At 71.4% G+C, this 19160-nt stretch overlaps 1 protein-coding gene across 1 annotated transcript; it reads left to right on the top strand.

Moving 5' to 3' along the window:
- Nucleotides 1-1577: 1577 nt before the first annotated feature.
- LINJ_35_0530 (proteophosphoglycan 5) lies at nucleotides 1578-18362 on the top strand (the record flags this gene model as incomplete). Its single annotated transcript, XM_001468832.2, is given in 3 exon segments — nucleotides 1578-2480; nucleotides 2483-4162; nucleotides 4164-18362. Coding segments are annotated over 3 exon segments (16782 nt in total).
- Nucleotides 18363-19160: the final 798 nt, after the last annotated feature.

Genomic DNA, 19160 nt, shown 5'->3' on the forward strand with positions numbered 1-19160 from the left:
CCGACGACGTGTAAAATGCAGCGGTGGCCGGCTGTTGCGACAGTGGCGTCGTAGATTCGTCGAGAGCCTTCGAGAAAGCACTGAATAGCTCCTGGACCGTTGCGTATCGTCGGGTCTCGCGTCTGACACTCATGTCGGCATCGGTGGCCTCATGGGCGGCGGTCGCCCGCTCTGGCGGTTCCGGAGTCGCGGACCGTTTACAGTGACGCACCCGCGCATGACGCAAGAAGCGGCGGTGGTGTGGGGTAAGGGCCAGCCGCGTGTGTAGCCGGATGTCGAGGAAGCGGAAGACAGCTGCAATGCACTTGGCGTTTTCTGCATCCTGCGCATCCGCCTGCTCGGAGCCACTGCTACCCGGGAAACCGGCGCTGTCCACTTCCTTTGATTTTGGTTGCCCGCGCTGCGAATGCCTGGTGTTGTTGCGCACGCGGCGCCCTCCACACACACCACCACAACTACCCCTGCATCGCAGTGGTCTCTCTTTTCGTTTTCTCGCTCTCTTTCCTTCCTGCTGTTTGGTGTGCCATCCCTGTGGCAAGGTGCACGCCGTTAAGGACGTCTTCTCAACTCCCTTCCCTTTTGTGTGTGTGTGTGTGTGTGTTAGTGTGTATTGCCTGTTTTTGTTTTGTGTTGTGCTCTCCGGGCTCATTCTTTTCGTGACTTCGAGTATCTCCCGTTTCGGGCTCTTCTCAGCTACGCGTATACCATATTCTCTCCTTTCGCCTTCGTTCGCCGCTGTCTCTCCCCTCCCCCGGGCCACCTCTGCACACCCCCAACCCTCGCTTCGCGTCTCTCTTTCGCACCCCTTGCTTGCGTGTCCTTTCTGTGTGTGTTGTGTAGGTGTGGGTGTGCTGTGTGTGTGTGTGTGTGATTTAGGTTCTGCGTACAGTTGATTTCTTGTCATTTTATGGAACGGACGACCACCTCCTCTGCCCCTCGCAGTGCATACCTGTCCACCTGTCGTGTAATCGTTGGTTTTCTTCCCGCTTGAATCCATCATCGCCAGCGCGTTTTCTCTTCCACAGCATCTGGCCTCCCCCTCCACCCTCCGGCACAAGCGCCCTCACTCGTTCACGTCGCTGCTAGCAGAGAGCTACCCGTATCTATTCTCACGTCTCTGTCGGCGTTCTCCGTCCTTGTTACTTTCTCTAGCGCTCTCAGTGAAGCGAACGCGGGAAGCTCGCCGAGGCCATATTGCGCCCCCGCCCCCACCCAACAAGAGGGCGAGAGGATACACAAACTAATAGAACGACGGCTCTTTGTCTTTTCGCTTGTTTTGCACACTGCCCTTTTACGTGTCCTTTTCTCTCACGCGCACTGCCCAACACAACACCGCGCTGGCTCGCTGTTTGCGAACTCCCCGACCACACGCGAAGGAAGACGAGTGTCCCTCGCACACATTTCTTTCCTTCCCACGCTATCTCTGACTGTCGAGCGTCTTTTGCTGCGCGTGCTTTTATCTTGTGTTCTCTCTTTCTGTTTGGTTGGTTGTTTCCCCTCTCCCTTTCCTTCCTACCTTCTCTCCCATTTCTGCGTCCGTGGGTGTGTCTCCTTGCTGCCGCCATCAACTGGACACCATGGCGCTCCTTCATTCCATCATCTCGACGCCAAGGCCACATCGGCACGCTGCGCTCATTGCGGTGTCGCTGTTGTCTGTGGTTCTAGTTTTTTGGGGTGCCGACGCACACGCCGCTGACGATGATGCAGATGTGAGCGCATGCTCTGGCAACAGCCCATACTACACGGCCATCGAGCACGAGAACACCCGCAGCTTTCTTGACTCTTTCAAGGAGGCTATCCCAGCTCTGAAGTCCCTGTGGACGTGCGACAATTTCTGCGTCCATCCGGGTATCCACTGCACAGCGATGGGCCTCCACATTACCTTGAACGCATCGGCACTGTCGGGAAGCCTTCCTGAGCTCCCGAACAACGTCGATGGATTCCACGTGGTCCTTTCAGGCCTCACATTTGTCGGCAAAGGGGAGCGTGTGATCGGTTCCCTGCCCGTCAGCTGGAATCTCCTCACTCGTCTCTCTTACTTCCACGCCGGCGCCACCGCCTTCTCTGGAACTCTGCCAGAAACGTGGGGAACATCCGTCGAACTGCGTGTCATGACAAGACGCTCAATAGCTCCTCTCGCCAGACCCTGCGGCAACTCTTGCTTCCGTTCGATCCGTCTCGGTGGAAACCACTTGAGCGGTACCCTGCCCGCCAGCTGGTCCAGCATGAAGGATCTGCAAGAGATTTGGATCAACAACAACCTCCTCACCGGCACCCTGCCCCCCGAGTGGAGCACCATCACTAACCTCCGCTCTGTTAACGCACGCCACAACCTCCTAACAGGCACACTGCCGCCGGAGTGGTCTTCGATGCCCGCCATTCGCGACCTCACCCTCGACCACAACAGGTTCTGCGGATGCGTTCCAGATTCCTGGAAGCAAATCAACGGCCTCACTATTGACGCCGATAAACCACTCTGGGAACCTCACTGCGCTGTCTCCAACAGCTGCGAGGAGGAACCCACCAGCAGCAGCTCCGCGCCATCGCCGTCGTCGTCGTCTGCGCCGTCCAGCAGCAGCTCCGCGCCGTCCAGCAGCAGCTCCGCGCCATCGCCGTCGTCGTCGTCTGCGCCGTCCAGCAGCAGCTCCGCGCCGTCCAGCAGCAGCTCCGCGCCGTCGGCGTCGTCGTCGTCTGCGCCGTCCAGCAGCAGCTCCGCGCCGTCGGCGTCGTCGTCGTCTGCGCCGTCCAGCAGCAGCTCTGCGCCGTCGGCGTCGTCGTCGTCTGCGCCGTCCAGCAGCAGCTCCGCGCCGTCGGCGTCCTCGTCGTCTGCGCCGTCCAGCAGCAGCTCCGCGCCGTCGGCGTCGTCGTCGTCTGCGCCGTCCAGCAGCAGCTCCGCGCCGTCGGCGTCCTCGTCGTCTGCGCCGTCCAGCAGCAGCTCCGCGCCGTCGGCGTCGTCGTCGTCTGCGCCGTCCAGCAGCAGCTCTGCGCCGTCGGCGTCGTCGTCGTCTGCGCCGTCCAGCAGCAGCTCCGCGCCGTCGGCGTCGTCGTCGTCTGCGCCGTCCAGCAGCAGCTCCGCGCCGTCGGCGTCGTCGTCGTCTGCGCCGTCCAGCAGCAGCTCCGCGCCGTCGGCGTCGTCGTCGTCTGCGCCGTCCAGCAGCAGCTCTGCGCCGTCGGCGTCGTCGTCGTCTGCGCCGTCCAGCAGCAGCTCCGCGCCGTCGGCGTCCTCGTCGTCTGCGCCGTCCAGCAGCAGCTCTGCGCCGTCGGCGTCGTCGTCGTCTGCGCCGTCCAGCAGCAGCTCCGCGCCGTCGGCGTCCTCGTCGTCTGCGCCGTCCAGCAGCAGCTCCGCGCCGTCGGCGTCGTCGTCGTCTGCGCCGTCCAGCAGCAGCTCCGCGCCATCGCCGTCGTCGTCGTCTGCGCCGTCCAGCAGACTCCGCGCCGTCCAGCAGCAGCTCCGCGCCGTCGGCGTCGTCGTCGTCTGCGCCGTCCAGCAGCAGCTCTGCGCCGTCGGCGTCGTCGTCGTCTGCGCCGTTCAGCAGCAGCTCCGCGCCGTCGGCGTCGTCGTCGTCTGCGCCGTCCAGCAGCAGCTCCGCGCCATCGGCGTCGTCGTCGTCTGCGCCGTCCAGCAGCAGCTCCGCGCCGTCGGCGTCGTCGTCGTCTGCGCCGTCCAGCAGCAGCTCCGCGCCATCGGCGTCGTCGTCGTCTGCGCCGTCCAGCAGCAGCTCCGCGCCGTCGGCGTCGTCGTCGTCTGCGCCGTCCAGCAGCAGCTCCGCGCCGTCGGCGTCGTCGTCGTCTGCGCCGTCCAGCAGCAGCTCCGCGCCGTCGGCGTCGTCGTCGTCTGCGCCGTCCAGCAGCAGCTCCGCGCCGTCGGCGTCGTCGTCGTCTGCAGCGTCCAGCAGCAGCTCCGCGCCGTCGGCGTCGTCGTCGTCTGCACCGTCCAGCAGCAGCTCCGCGCCGTCGGCGTCCTCGTCGTCTGCGCCGTCCAGCAGCAGCTCCGCGCCGTCGGCGTCCTCGTCGTCTGCACCGTCCAGCAGCAGCTCCGCGCCGTCGGCGTCCTCGTCGTCTGCGCCGTCCAGCAGCAGCTCCGCGCCGTCGGCGTCCTCGTCGTCTGCGCCGTCCAGCAGCAGCTCCGCGCCGTCGGCGTCCTCGTCGTCTGCGCCGTCTAGCAGCAGCTCCGCGCCGTCAGCGTCGTCGTCGTCTGCGCCGTCCAGCAGCAGCTCCGCGCCGTCGGCGTCCTCGTCGTCTGCGCCGTCCAGCAGCAGCTCCGCGCCGTCAGCGTCCTCGTCGTCTGCGCCGTCCAGCAGCAGCTCCGCGCCGTCGGCGTCCTCGTCGTCTGCGCCGTCCAGCAGCAGCTCCGCGCCGTCGGCGTCCTCGTCGTCTGCGCCGTCCAGCAGCAGCTCCGCGCCGTCAGCGTCCTCGTCGTCTGCGCCGTCCAGCAGCAGCTCCGCGCCGTCGGCGTCCTCGTCGTCTGCGCCGTCCAGCAGCAGCTCCGCGCCGTCGGCGTCCTCGTCGTCTGCGCCGTCCAGCAGCAGCTCCGCGCCGTCAGCGTCCTCGTCGTCTGCGCCGTCCAGCAGCAGCTCCGCGCCGTCGGCGTCCTCGTCGTCTGCGCCGTCCAGCAGCAGCTCCGCGCCGTCGGCGTCCTCGTCGTCTGCACCGTCCAGCAGCAGCTCCGCGCCGTCGGCGTCCTCGTCGTCTGCGCCGTCCAGCAGCAGCTCCGCGCCGTCGGCGTCCTCGTCGTCTGCACCGTCCAGCAGCAGCTCCGCGCCGTCGGCGTCGTCGTCGTCTGCACCGTCCAGCAGCAGCTCCGCGCCGTCGGCGTCCTCGTCGTCTGCGCCGTCCAGCAGCAGCTCCACACCGTCGGCGTCCTCGTCGTCTGCGCCGTCCAGCAGCAGCTCCGCGCCGTCGGCGTCCTCGTCGTCTGCGCCGTCCAGCAGCAGCTCCGCGCCGTCGGCGTCCTCGTCGTCTGCACCGTCCAGCAGCAGCTCCGCGCCGTCGGCGTCCTCGTCGTCTGCACCGTCCAGCAGCAGCTCCGCGCCGTCGGCGTCCTCGTCGTCTGCGCCGTCCAGCAGCAGCTCCACACCGTCGGCGTCCTCGTCGTCTGCGCCGTCCAGCAGCAGCTCCGCGCCGTCGGCGTCCTCGTCGTCTGCGCCGTCCAGCAGCAGCTCCGCGCCGTCGGCGTCCTCGTCGTCTGCGCCGTCCAGCAGCAGCTCCGCGCCGTCGGCGTCCTCGTCGTCTGCACCGTCCAGCAGCAGCTCCGCGCCGTCGGCGTCCTCGTCGTCTGCGCCGTCCAGCAGCAGCTCCGCGCCGTCGGCGTCGTCGTCGTCTGCACCGTCCAGCAGCAGCTCCGCGCCGTCAGCGTCCTCGTCGTCTGCGCCGTCCAGCAGCAGCTCCGCGCCGTCGGCGTCCTCGTCGTCTGCGCCGTCCAGCAGCAGCTCCACACCGTCGGCGTCCTCGTCGTCTGCGCCGTCCAGCAGCAGCTCCGCGCCGTCGGCGTCCTCGTCGTCTGCGCCGTCCAGCAGCAGCTCCGCGCCGTCGGCGTCCTCGTCGTCTGCACCGTCCAGCAGCAGCTCCGCGCCGTCGGCGTCGTCGTCGTCTGCGCCGTCCAGCAGCAGCTCCGCGCCGTCGGCGTCGTCGTCGTCTGCGCCGTCCAGCAGCAGCTCCGCGCCGTCGGCGTCGTCGTCGTCTGCACCGTCCAGCAGCAGCTCCGCGCCGTCGGCGTCGTCGTCGTCTGCACCGTCCAGCAGCAGCTCCGCGCCGTCGGCGTCGTCGTCGTCTGCACCGTCCAGCAGCAGCTCCGCGCCGTCGGCGTCCTCGTCGTCTGCGCCGTCCAGCAGCAGCTCCGCGCCGTCGGCGTCCTCGTCGTCTGCGCCGTCCAGCAGCAGCTCCGCGCCGTCGGCGTCCTCGTCGTCTGCGCCGTCCAGCAGCAGCTCCACACCGTCGGCGTCCTCGTCGTCTGCACCGTCCAGCAGCAGCTCCGCGCCGTCGGCGTCCTCGTCGTCTGCGCCGTCCAGCAGCAGCTCCGCGCCGTCGGCGTCCTCGTCGTCTGCGCCGTCCAGCAGCAGCTCCGCGCCGTCGGCGTCCTCGTCGTCTGCACCGTCCAGCAGCAGCTCCGCGCCGTCGGCGTCGTCGTCGTCTGCGCCGTCCAGCAGCAGCTCCGCGCCGTCGGCGTCGTCGTCGTCTGCGCCGTCCAGCAGCAGCTCCGCGCCGTCGGCGTCGTCGTCGTCTGCACCGTCCAGCAGCAGCTCCGCGCCGTCGGCGTCGTCGTCGTCTGCACCGTCCAGCAGCAGCTCCGCGCCGTCAGCGTCCTCGTCGTCTGCGCCGTCCAGCAGCAGCTCCGCGCCGTCGGCGTCCTCGTCGTCTGCGCCGTCCAGCAGCAGCTCCGCGCCGTCGGCGTCGTCGTCGTCTGCACCGTCCAGCAGCAGCTCCGCGCCGTCAGCGTCCTCGTCGTCTGCACCGTCCAGCAGCAGCTCCGCGCCGTCGGCGTCCTCGTCGTCTGCGCCGTCCAGCAGCAGCTCCGCGCCGTCGGCGTCCTCGTCGTCTGCGCCGTCCAGCAGCAGCTCCACACCGTCGGCGTCCTCGTCGTCTGCGCCGTCCAGCAGCAGCTCCGCGCCGTCGGCGTCCTCGTCGTCTGCGCCGTCCAGCAGCAGCTCCGCGCCGTCGGCGTCCTCGTCGTCTGCACCGTCCAGCAGCAGCTCCGCGCCGTCGGCGTCGTCGTCGTCTGCGCCGTCCAGCAGCAGCTCCGCGCCGTCGGCGTCCTCGTCGTCTGCGCCGTCCAGCAGCAGCTCCGCGCCGTCGGCGTCGTCGTCGTCTGCGCCGTCCAGCAGCAGCTCCGCGCCGTCGGCGTCGTCGTCGTCTGCGCCGTCCAGCAGCAGCTCCGCGCCGTCGGCGTCGTCGTCGTCTGCGCCGTCCAGCAGCAGCTCCGCGCCGTCGGCGTCGTCGTCGTCTGCGCCGTCCAGCAGCAGCTCCGCGCCGTCGGCGTCGTCGTCGTCTGCGCCGTCCAGCAGCAGCTCCGCGCCGTCGGCGTCCTCGTCGTCTGCGCCGTCCAGCAGCAGCTCCGCGCCGTCGGCGTCCTCGTCGTCTGCGCCGTCCAGCAGCAGCTCCGCGCCGTCAGCGTCCTCGTCGTCTGCGCCGTCCAGCAGCAGCTCCGCGCCGTCGGCGTCCTCGTCGTCTGCGCCGTCCAGCAGCAGCTCCGCGCCGTCGGCGTCCTCGTCGTCTGCGCCGTCCAGCAGCAGCTCCGCGCCGTCGGCGTCCTCGTCGTCTGCGCCGTCCAGCAGCAGCTCCGCGCCGTCGGCGTCCTCGTCGTCTGCGCCGTCCAGCAGCAGCTCCGCGCCGTCGGCGTCGTCGTCGTCTGCGCCGTCCAGCAGCAGCTCCGCGCCGTCGGCGTCCTCGTCGTCTGCGCCGTCCAGCAGCAGCTCCGCGCCGTCGGCGTCCTCGTCGTCTGCGCCGTCCAGCAGCAGCTCCACACCGTCGGCGTCCTCGTCGTCTGCGCCGTCCAGCAGCAGCTCCGCGCCGTCGGCGTCCTCGTCGTCTGCGCCGTCCAGCAGCAGCTCCGCGCCGTCGGCGTCGTCGTCGTCTGCGCCGTCCAGCAGCAGCTCCGCACCGTCGGCGTCGTCGTCGTCTGCGCCGTCCAGCAGCAGCTCCGCGCCGTCGGCGTCCTCGTCGTCTGCGCCGTCCAGCAGCAGCTCCGCGCCGTCGGCGTCCTCGTCGTCTGCGCCGTCCAGCAGCAGCTCCGCGCCGTCGGCGTCCTCGTCGTCTGCGCCGTCCAGCAGCAGCTCCGCGCCGTCGGCGTCCTCGTCGTCTGCGCCGTCCAGCAGCAGCTCCGCGCCGTCGGCGTCCTCGTCGTCTGCGCCGTCCAGCAGCAGCTCCGCGCCGTCGGCGTCCTCGTCGTCTGCGCCGTCCAGCAGCAGCTCCGCGCCGTCGGCGTCCTCGTCGTCTGCGCCGTCCAGCAGCAGCTCCGCGCCGTCGGCGTCCTCGTCGTCTGCGCCGTCCAGCAGCAGCTCCGCGCCGTCGGCGTCCTCGTCGTCTGCGCCGTCCAGCAGCAGCTCCGCGCCGTCGGCGTCCTCGTCGTCTGCACCGTCCAGCAGCAGCTCCGCGCCGTCGGCGTCCTCGTCGTCTGCACCGTCCAGCAGCAGCTCCGCGCCGTCGGCGTCCTCGTCGTCTGCGCCGTCCAGCAGCAGCTCCGCGCCGTCGGCGTCCTCGTCGTCTGCACCGTCCAGCAGCAGCTCCACACCGTCGGCGTCCTCGTCGTCTGCGCCGTCCAGCAGCAGCTCCACACCGTCGGCGTCGTCGTCGTCTGCGCCGTCCAGCAGCAGCTCCGCGCCGTCGGCGTCGTCGTCGTCTGCGCCGTCCAGCAGCAGCTCCGCGCCGTCGGCGTCGTCGTCGTCTGCGCCGTCCAGCAGCAGCTCCGCGCCGTCGGCGTCCTCGTCGTCTGCACCGTCCAGCAGCAGCTCCGCGCCGTCGGCGTCGTCGTCGTCTGCGCCGTCCAGCAGCAGCTCCGCGCCGTCGGCGTCGTCGTCGTCTGCACCGTCCAGCAGCAGCTCCGCGCCGTCAGCGTCCTCGTCGTCTGCACCGTCCAGCAGCAGCTCCGCGCCGTCGGCGTCGTCGTCGTCTGCGCCGTCCAGCAGCAGCTCCGCGCCGTCGGCGTCGTCGTCGTCTGCGCCGTCCAGCAGCAGCTCTGCGCCGTCGGCGTCCTCGTCGTCTGCGCCGTCCAGCAGCAGCTCCGCGCCGTCGGCGTCGTCGTCGTCTGCGCCGTCCAGCAGCAGCTCCGCGCCGTCGGCGTCCTCGTCGTCTGCGCCGTCCAGCAGCAGCTCTGCGCCGTCGGCGTCGTCGTCGTCTGCGCCGTCCAGCAGCAGCTCCGCGCCGTCGGCGTCGTCGTCGTCTGCGCCGTCCAGCAGCAGCTCCGCGCCGTCAGCGTCCTCGTCGTCTGCACCGTCCAGCAGCAGCTCCGCGCCGTCGGCGTCGTCGTCGTCTGCGCCGTCCAGCAGCAGCTCCGCGCCGTCGGCGTCGTCGTCGTCTGCGCCGTCCAGCAGCAGCTCTGCGCCGTCGGCGTCCTCGTCGTCTGCGCCGTCCAGCAGCAGCTCCGCGCCGTCGGCGTCGTCGTCGTCTGCGCCGTCCAGCAGCAGCTCCGCGCCGTCGGCGTCGTCGTCGTCTGCGCCGTCCAGCAGCAGCTCCGCGCCGTCCAGCAGCAGCTCCGCGCCGTCGGCGTCGTCGTCGTCTGCACCGTCCAGCAGCAGCTCCGCGCCATCGGCGTCCTCGTCGTCTGCGCCGTCCAGCAGCAGCTCCTCGCCGTCGGCGTCCTCGTCGTCTGCGCCGTCCAGCAGCAGCTCCGCGCCGTCAGCGTCGTCGTCGTCTGCGCCGTCCAGCAGCAGCTCCGCGCCGTCGGCGTCGTCGTCGTCTGCGCCGTCCAGCAGCAGCTCCGCGCCGTCAGCGTCGTCGTCGTCTGCGCCGTCCAGCAGCAGCTCCGCGCCGTCAGCGTCGTCGTCGTCTGCGCCGTCCAGCAGCAGCTCCGCACCATCGGCGTCCTCGTCGTCTGCGCCGTCCAGCAGCAGCTCCGCGCCGTCGGCGTCCTCGTCGTCTGCGCCGTCCAGCAGCAGCTCCGCGCCGTCGGCGTCGTCGTCGTCTGCGCCGTCCAGCAGCAGCTCCGCGCCGTTAGCGTCCTCGTCGTCTGCGCCGTCCAGCAGCAGCTCCGCGCCATCGGCGTCCTCGTCGTCTGCGCCGTCCAGCAGCAGCTCCGCGCCGTCGGCGTCGTCGTCGTCTGCGCCGTCCAGCAGCAGCTCCGCGCCGTCGGCGTCGTCGTCGTCTGCGCCGTCCAGCAGCAGCTCCGCGCCGTCGGCGTCGTCGTCGTCTGCGCCGTCCAGCAGCAGCTCCGCGCCGTCGGCGTCGTCGTCGTCTGCGCCGTCCAGCAGCAGCTCCGCGCCGTCGGCGTCCTCGTCGTCTGCGCCGTCCAGCAGCAGCTCCGCGCCGTCGGCGTCCTCGTCGTCTGCGCCGTCCAGCAGCAGCTCCGCGCCGTCGGCGTCCTCGTCGTCTGCGCCGTCCAGCAGCAGCTCCGCGCCGTCGGCGTCGTCGTCGTCTGCGCCGTCCAGCAGCAGCTCCGCGCCGTCGGCGTCGTCGTCGTCTGCGCCGTCCAGCAGCAGCTCCGCGCCGTCGGCGTCGTCGTCGTCTGCGCCGTCCAGCAGCAGCTCCGCGCCGTCGGCGTCGTCGTCGTCTGCGCCGTCCAGCAGCAGCTCCGCGCCGTCGGCGTCGTCGTCGTCTGCGCCGTCCAGCAGCAGCTCCGCGCCGTCGGCGTCGTCGTCGTCTGCGCCGTCCAGCAGCAGCTCCGCGCCGTCGGCGTCGTCGTCGTCTGCGCCGTCCAGCAGCAGCTCCGCGCCGTCGGCGTCCTCGTCGTCTGCGCCGTCCAGCAGCAGCTCCGCGCCGTCGGCGTCGTCGTCGTCTGCGCCGTCCAGCAGCAGCTCCGCGCCGTCGGCGTCGTCGTCGTCTGCGCCGTCCAGCAGCAGCTCCGCGCCGTCGGCGTCGTCGTCGTCTGCGCCGTCCAGCAGCAGCTCCGCGCCGTCGGCGTCGTCGTCGTCTGCGCCGTCCAGCAGCAGCTCCGCGCCGTCAGCGTCGTCGTCGTCTGCGCCGTCCAGCAGCAGCTCCGCGCCGTCGGCGTCCTCGTCGTCTGCGCCGTCCAGCAGCAGCTCCGCGCCGTCGGCGTCGTCGTCGTCTGCGCCGTCCAGCAGCAGCTCCGCGCCGTCGGCGTCGTCGTCGTCTGCGCCGTCCAGCAGCAGCTCCGCGCCGTCAGCGTCGTCGTCGTCTGCGCCGTCCAGCAGCAGCTCCGCGCCGTCAGCGTCGTCGTCGTCTGCGCCGTCCAGCAGCAGCTCCGCGCCGTCGGCGTCCTCGTCGTCTGCGCCGTCCAGCAGCAGCTCCGCGCCGTCGGCGTCCTCGTCGTCTGCACCGTCCAGCAGCAGCTCCGCGCCGTCGGCGTCCTCGTCGTCTGCGCCGTCCAGCAGCAGCTCCGCGCCGTCGGCGTCCTCGTCGTCTGCGCCGTCCAGCAGCAGCTCCGCGCCGTCGGCGTCCTCGTCGTCTGCGCCGTCCAGCAGCAGCTCCGCGCCGTCGGCGTCCTCGTCGTCTGCGCCGTCCAGCAGCAGCTCCGCGCCATCTGCGTCGTCGTCGTCTGCGCCGTCCAGCAGCAGCTCCGCGCCGTCAGCGTCGTCGTCGTCTGCGCCGTCCAGCAGCAGCTCCGCGCCGTCGGCGTCCTCGTCGTCTGCGCCGTCCAGCAGCAGCTCCGCGCCGTCGGCGTCCTCGTCGTCTGCACCGTCCAGCAGCAGCTCCGCGCCGTCGGCGTCCTCGTCGTCTGCGCCGTCCAGCAGCAGCTCCGCGCCGTCGGCGTCGTCGTCGTCTGCGCCGTCCAGCAGCAGCTCCGCGCCGTCAGCGTCGTCGTCGTCTGCGCCGTCCAGCAGCAGCTCCGCGCCGTCAGCGTCGTCGTCGTCTGCACCGTCCAGCAGCAGCTCCGCGCCGTCGGCGTCCTCGTCGTCTGCGCCGTCCAGCAGCAGCTCCGCGCCGTCGGCGTCGTCGTCGTCTGCGCCGTCCAGCAGCAGCTCCGCGCCGTCGGCGTCCTCGTCGTCTGCGCCGTCCAGCAGCAGCTCCGCGCCGTCGGCGTCCTCGTCGTCTGCGCCGTCCAGCAGCAGCTCCGCGCCGTCGGCGTCCTCGTCGTCTGCGCCGTCCAGCAGCAGCTCCGCGCCGTCAGCGTCCTCGTCGTCTGCGCCGTCCAGCAGCAGCTCCGCGCCGTCGGCGTCCTCGTCGTCTGCGCCGTCCAGCAGCAGCTCCGCGCCGTCGGCGTCCTCGTCGTCTGCGCCGTCCAGCAGCAGCTCCGCGCCGTCCAGCAGCAGCTCCGCGCCGTCGGCGTCGTCGTCGTCTGCACCGTCCAGCAGCAGCTCCGCGCCGTCGGCGTCGTCGTCGTCTGCGCCGTCCAGCAGCAGCTCCGCGCCGTCGGCGTCGTCGTCGTCTGCGCCGTCCAGCAGCAGCTCCGCGCCGTCGGCGTCGTCGTCGTCTGCGCCGTCCAGCAGCAGCTCCGCGCCGTCGGCGTCGTCGTCGTCTGCGCCGTCCAGCAGCAGCTCCGCGCCGTCGGCGTCGTCGTCGTCTGCGCCGTCCAGCAGCAGCTCCGCGCCGTCGGCGTCGTCGTCGTCTGCGCCGTCCAGCAGCAGCTCCGCGCCGTCGGCGTCGTCGTCGTCTGCGCCGTCCAGCAGCAGCTCCGCGCCGTCGGCGTCGTCGTCGTCTGCGCCGTCCAGCAGCAGCTCCGCGCCGTCGGCGTCCTCATCGTCTGCGCCGTCCAGCAGCAGCTCCGCGCCGTCGGCGTCCTCGTCGTCTGCGCCGTCCAGCAGCAGCTCCGCGCCGTCGGCGTCCTCGTCGTCTGCGCCGTCCAGCAGCAGCTCCGCGCCGTCGGCGTCCTCATCGTCTGCGCCGTCCAGCAGCAGCTCCGCGCCGTCGGCGTCCTCGTCGTCTGCGCCGTCCAGCAGCAGCTCCGCGCCGTCGGCGTCCTCGTCGTCTGCGCCGTCCAGCAGCAGCTCCGCGCCGTCGGCGTCCTCGTCGTCTGCACCGTCCAGCAGCAGCTCCGCGCCGTCGGCGTCGTCGTCGTCTGCGCCGTCCAGCAGCAGCTCCGCGCCGTCGGCGTCGTCGTCGTCTGCGCCGTCCAGCAGCAGCTCCGCGCCGTCGGCGTCCTCGTCGTCTGCGCCGTCCAGCAGCAGCTCCGCGCCGTCGGCGTCGTCGTCGTCTGCGCCGTCCAGCAGCAGCTCCGCGCCGTCGGCGTCCTCGTCGTCTGCGCCGTCCAGCAGCAGCTCCGCGCCGTCGGCGTCCTCGTCGTCTGCGCCGTCCAGCAGCAGCTCCGCGCCGTCGGCGTCGTCGTCGTCTGCGCCGTCCAGCAGCAGCTCCGCGCCGTCGGCGTCCTCGTCGTCTGCGCCGTCCAGCAGCAGCTCCGCGCCGTCGGCGTCCTCGTCGTCTGCGCCGTCCAGCAGCAGCTCCGCGCCGTCCAGCAGCAGCTCCGCGCCGTCGGCGTCCTCGTCGTCTGCGCCGTCCAGCAGCAGCTCCGCGCCGTCGGCGTCCTCGTCGTCTGCACCGTCCAGCAGCAGCTCTGCGCCGTCGGCGTCGTCGTCGTCTGCGCCGTCCAGCAGCAGCTCCGCGCCGTCGGCGTCGTCGTCGTCTGCGCCGTCCAGCAGCAGCTCCGCGCCGTCGGCGTCGTCGTCGTCTGCGCCGTCCAGCAGCAGCTCCGCGCCGTCGGCGTCGTCGTCGTCTGCGCCGTCCAGCAGCAGCTCCGCGCCGTCGGCGTCGTCGTCGTCTGCGCCGTCCAGCAGCAGCTCCGCGCCGTCGGCGTCCTCGTCGTCTGCGCCGTCCAGCAGCAGCTCCGCGCCGTCAGCGTCCTCGTCGTCTGCGCCGTCCAGCAGCAGCTCCGCGCCGTCGGCGTCGTCGTCGTCTGCGCCGTCCAGCAGCAGCTCCGCGCCGTCGGCGTCGTCGTCGTCTGCGCCGTCCAGCAGCAGCTCCGCGCCGTCGGCGTCCTCGTCGTCTGCGCCGTCCAGCAGCAGCTCCGCGCCGTCGGCGTCGTCGTCGTCTGCGCCGTCCAGCAGCAGCTCCGCGCCGTCGGCGTCGTCGTCGTCTGCGCCGTCCAGCAGCAGCTCCGCGCCGTCAGCGTCGTCGTCGTCTGCGCCGTCCAGCAGCAGCTCCGCGCCGTCAGCGTCGTCGTCGTCTGCGCCGTCCAGCAGCAGCTCCGCGCCGTCAGCGTCGTCGTCGTCTGCGCCGTCCAGGAGCAGCTCCGCGCTGTCGGCGTCCTCGTCGTCTGCACCGTCCAGCAGCAGCTCCGCGCCGTCGGCGTCGTCGTCGTCTGCGCCGTCCAGCAGCAGCTCCGCGCCGTCGGCGTCCTCGTCGTCTGCACCGTCCAGCAGCAGCTCCGCGCCGTCGGCGTCGTCGTCGTCTGCGCCGTCCAGCAGCAGCTCTGCGCCGTCGGCGTCGTCGTCGTCTGCGCCGTCCAGCAGCAGCTCCGCGCCGTCGGCGTCGTCGTCGTCTGCGCCGTCCAGCAGCAGCTCCGCGCCGTCAGCGTCGTCGTCGTCTGCGCCGTCCAGCAGCAGCTCCGCGCCGTCGGCGTCGTCGTCGTCTGCGCCGTCCAGCAGCAGCTCCGCGCCGTCGGCGTCGTCGTCGTCTGCGCCGTCCAGCAGCAGCTCCGCGCCGTCGGCGTCGTCGTCGTCTGCGCCGTCCAGCAGCAGCTCCGCGCCGTCGGCGTCGTCGTCGTCTGCGCCGTCCAGCAGCAGCTCCGCGCCGTCGGCGTCGTCGTCGTCTGCGCCGTCCAGCAGCAGCTCCGCGCCGTCGGCGTCGTCGTCGTCTGCGCCGTCCAGCAGCAGCTCCGCGCCGTCGGCGTCGTCGTCGTCTGCGCCGTCCAGCAGCAGCTCCGCGCCGTCGGCGTCGTCGTCGTCTGCGCCGTCCAGCAGCAGCTCCGCGCCGTCGGCGTCGTCGTCGTCTGCGCCGTCCAGCAGCAGCTCCGCGCCGTCGGCGTCGTCGTCGTCTGCGCCGTCCAGCAGCAGCTCCGCGCCGTCAGCGTCCTCGTCGTCTGCACCGTCCAGCAGCAGCTCCGCGCCGTCGGCGTCCTCGTCGTCTGCACCGTCCAGCAGCAGCTCCGCGCCGTCGGCGTCGTCGTCGTCTGCGCCGTCCAGCAGCAGCTCCGCGCCGTCAGCGTCGTCGTCGTCTGCGCCGTCCAGCAGCAGCTCTGCGCCGTCGGCGTCGTCGTCGTCTGCGCCGTCCAGCAGCAGCTCCGCGCCGTCGGCGTCGTCGTCGTCTGCGCCGTCCAGCAGCAGCTCTGCGCCGTCGGCGTCCTCGTCGTCTGCGCCGTCCAGCAGCAGCTCCGCGCCGTCGGCGTCGTCGTCGTCTGCGCCGTCCAGCAGCAGCTCCGCGCCGTCGGCGTCGTCGTCGTCTGCGCCGTCCAGCAGCAGCTCCGCGCCGTCGGCGTCGTCGTCGTCTGCGCCGTCCAGCAGCAGCTCCGCGCCGTCGGCGTCGTCGTCGTCTGCGCCGTCCAGCAGCAGCTCCGCGCCGTCGGCGTCGTCGTCGTCTGCGCCGTCCAGCAGCAGCTCCGCGCCGTCGGCGTCGTCGTCGTCTGCGCCGTCCAGCAGCAGCTCCGCGCCGTCGGCGTCGTCGTCGTCTGCGCCGTCCAGCAGCAGCTCCGCGCCGTCGGCGTCCTCGTCGTCTGCGCCGTCCAGCAGCAGCTCCGCGCCGTCGGCGTCGTCGTCGTCTGCGCCGTCCAGCAGCAGCTCCGCGCCGTCGGCGTCCTCGTCGTCTGCGCCGTCCAGCAGCAGCTCCGCGCCGTCGGCGTCGTCGTCGTCTGCGCCGTCCAGCAGCAGCTCCGCGCCGTCGGCGTCGTCGTCGTCTGCGCCGTCCAGCAGCAGCTCCGCACCGTCGGCGTCGTCGTCGTCTGCGCCGTCCAGCAGCAGCTCCGCGCCGTCGGCGTCGTCGTCGTCTGCGCCGTCCAGCAGCAGCTCTGCGCCGTCGGCGTCGTCGTCGTCTGCGCCGTCCAGCAGCAGCTCTGCGCCGTCGGCGTCGTCGTCGTCTGCGCCGTCCAGCAGCAGCTCCGCACCATCGGCGTCCTCGTCGTCTGCGCCGTCCAGCAGCAGCTCCGCGCCGTCGGCGTCGTCGTCGTCTGCGCCGTCCAGCAGCAGCTCCGCGCCGTCGGCGTCCTCGTCGTCTGCGCCGTCCAGCAGCAGCTCCGCGCCGTCCAGCAGCAGCTCCGCGCCGTCGGCGTCGTCGTCGTCTGCGCCGTCCAGCAGCAGCTCCGCACCATCGGCGTCCTCGTCGTCTGCGCCGTCCAGCAGCAGCTCCGCGCCGTCGGCGTCGTCGTCGTCTGCGCCGTCCAGCAGCAGCTCCGCGCCGTCGGCGTCGTCGTCGTCTGCGCCGTCCAGCAGCAGCTCCGCGCCGTCGGCGTCGTCGTCGTCTGCGCCGTCCAGCAGCAGCTCTGCGCCGTCGGCGTCGTCGTCGTCTGCGCCGTCCAGCAGCAGCTCCGCGCCGTCGGCGTCGTCGTCGTCTGCGCCGTCCAGCAGCAGCTCCGCGCCGTCGGCGTCGTCGTCGTCTGCGCCGTCCAGCAGCAGCTCCGCGCCGTCGGCGTCGTCGTCGTCTGCGCCGTCCAGCAGCAGCTCCGCGCCGTCGGCGTCCTCGTCGTCTGCGCCGTCCAGCAGCAGCTCCGCGCCGTCGGCGTCCTCGTCGTCTGCGCCGTCCAGCAGCAGCTCCGCGCCGTCGGCGTCCTCGTCGTCTGCGCCGTCCAGCAGCAGCTCCGCGCCGTCGGCGTCCTCGTCGTCTGCGCCGTCCAGCAGCAGCTCCGCGCCGTCGGCGTCGTCGTCGTCTGCGCCGTCCAGCAGCAGCTCCGCGCCGTCGGCGTCCTCGTCGTCTGCGCCGTCCAGCAGCAGCTCCGCGCCGTCGGCGTCGTCGTCGTCTGCGCCGTCCAGCAGCAGCTCCGCGCCGTCGGCGTCGTCGTCGTCTGCGCCGTCCAGCAGCAGCTCCGCGCCGTCGGCGTCGTCGTCGTCTGCGCCGTCCAGCAGCAGCTCCGCGCCGTCGGCGTCGTCGTCGTCTGCGCCGTCCAGCAGCAGCTCCGCGCCGTCGGCGTCGTCGTCGTCTGCGCCGTCCAGCAGCAGCTCCGCGCCGTCGGCGTCGTCGTCGTCTGCGCCGTCCAGCAGCAGCTCCGCGCCGTCGGCGTCGTCGTCGTCTGCGCCGTCCAGCAGCAGCTCCGCACCATCGGCGTCGTCGTCGTCTGCGCCGTCCAGCAGCAGCTCCGCGCCGTCCAGCAGCAGCTCCGCGCCGTCGGCGTCCTCGTCGTCTGCGCCGTCCAGCAGCAGCTCCGCGCCGTCGGCGTCGTCGTCGTCTGCGCCGTCCAGCAGCAGCTCCGCGCCGTCGGCGTCGTCGTCGTCTGCGCCGTCCAGCAGCAGCTCCGCGCCGTCGGCGTCCTCGTCGTCTGCGCCGTCCAGCAGCAGCTCCGCGCCGTCGGCGTCCTCGTCGTCTGCGCCGTCCAGCAGCAGCTCCGCGCCGTCGGCGTCCTCGTCGTCTGCGCCGTCCAGCAGCAGCTCCGCGCCGTCGGCGTCCTCGTCGTCTGCGCCGTCCAGCAGCAGCTCCGCGCCGTCGGCGTCCTCGTCGTCTGCGCCGTCCAGCAGCAGCTCCGCGCCGTCGGCGTCGTCGTCGTCTGCGCCGTCCAGCAGCAGCTCCGCGCCGTCGGCGTCCTCGTCGTCTGCGCCGTCCAGCAGCAGCTCCGCGCCGTCGGCGTCCTCGTCGTCTGCGCCGTCCAGCAGCAGCTCCGCGCCGTCGGCGTCCTCGTCGTCTGCGCCGTCCAGCAGCAGCTCCGCCCCGTCGGCGTCCTCGTCGTCTGCGCCGTCCAGCAGCAGCTCCGCGCCATCGGCGTCCTCGTCGTCTGCGCCGTCCAGCAGCAGCTCCGCGCCGTCGGCGTCCTCGTCGTCTGCGCCGTCCAGCAGCAGCTCCGCGCCGTCGGCGTCCTCGTCGTCTGCACCGTCCAGCAGCAGCTCCGCGCCGTCGGCGTCCTCGTCGTCTGCGCCGTCCAGCAGCAGCTCCGCGCCGTCGGCGTCCTCGTCGTCTGCACCGTCCAGCAGCAGCTCCGCGCCATCGGCGTCCTCGTCGTCTGCGCCGTCCAGCAGCAGCTCCGCGCCGTCGGCGTCCTCGTCGTCTGCGCCGTCCAGCAGCAGCTCCGCGCCGTCGGCGTCCTCGTCGTCTGCGCCGTCCAGCAGCAGCTCCGCCCCATCGGCGTCCTCGTCGTCTGCGCCGTCCAGCAGCAGCTCCGCCCCATCGGCGTCCTCGTCGTCTGCACCGTCCAGCAGCAGCTCCGCGCCGTCGGCGTCCTCGTCGTCTGCGCCGTCCAGCAGCAGCTCCGCGCCGTCGGCGTCGTCGTCGTCTGCACCGTCCAGCAGCAGCTCCGCGCCGTCGGCGTCCTCGTCGTCTGCGCCGTCCAGCAGCAGCTCCGCGCCGTCAGCGTCCTCGTCGTCTGCGCCGTCCAGCAGCAGCTCCGCGCCGTCCAGCAGCAGCTCCGCGCCGTCAGAGTCGTCGTAGTCTGCGCCGTCCAGCAGCAGCTCCGCGCCGTCCAGCAGCAGCTCCGCGCTATCAGCGTCGTCGTCGTATGCGCCGTCCAGCAGCAGCAGCTCCGCACCATCGGCGTCCTCGTCGTCTGCGCCGTCCAGCAGCAGCAGCTCCGCGCCATCGGCGTCTTCGTCGTCTGCGCCGTCCAGCAGCAGCAGCTCCGCGCCATCGGCGTCCTCGTCGTCTGCGCCGTCCAGCAGCAGCAGCTCCGCGCCGTCGGCGTCCTCGTCGTCTGCGCCGTCCAGCAGCAGCTCCGCGCCGTCAGCGTCCTCGTCGTCTGTGCCGTCTAGTGGTAGTAGTGACGACTGTTACGCATCTGTGCCGTTTTACGGCGCCGGACAACGAAGGAGTACGCGGAAATTTCTGGAGGCCTTCAAGGTTACGATTCCGGTGCTGAGGGATATCTGGGTGTGCCCGAACTTCTGCGCTTGGCGGTATGTGCGGTGCAGGAGCTCTGGTGTTGCTTTGGAGATGGCGGGCGCCGATCTTGCCGGCTCTCTACCAGATATTCCAGCTGGCGTTGATGCAAACGATGTTGTTGTCAACAAGGTGGATATGAGCGACGTCGTAGACTTGGGCTATGCGTTTCCCGCGAGTTGGGGCGCACTGGTGTCCATGCAGTACATGGCCGTTCCCGGGACACTAATATTCGGCAGTCTCCCACCGGAGTGGAGCGGCATGTCAAGTCTTGAATACTTTGACGCCAGCTCCACAATGATTACCGGGCAGCTCCCGAGTAGCTGGTCCAGGTTAAACAACTTGAAAGTGCTCCGCATTACCGAGGCAATGCTTTCTGGCACTCTTCCAGAATCATGGAGCAGCATGTCTTCCTTAGAGGAATTAAGATTAGGCCGGAATACCATTGATGGATCACCTCCACCGTCCTGGTGTAGCCTGGAGAATCTGCACACTTTGAACCTGCAGAACAACATTCTCCAAGGAACCCTTCCAACGTCCTGGGGAAGACTCAGTAACATGGAAGACTTCAGCATAAACAACAACCAACTAATCGCCTCCATTCCCCACAACGAAGTCAATGGACAAAAATCCGAAATGCCCAAATGCATGGAACAACTCGCGGAGCTCTA

This window comes from Leishmania infantum, chromosome 35, assembly GCF_000002875.2.
Source record: "Leishmania infantum JPCM5 genome chromosome 35".
NCBI classification, from domain to species: domain Eukaryota; phylum Euglenozoa; class Kinetoplastea; order Trypanosomatida; family Trypanosomatidae; genus Leishmania; species Leishmania infantum.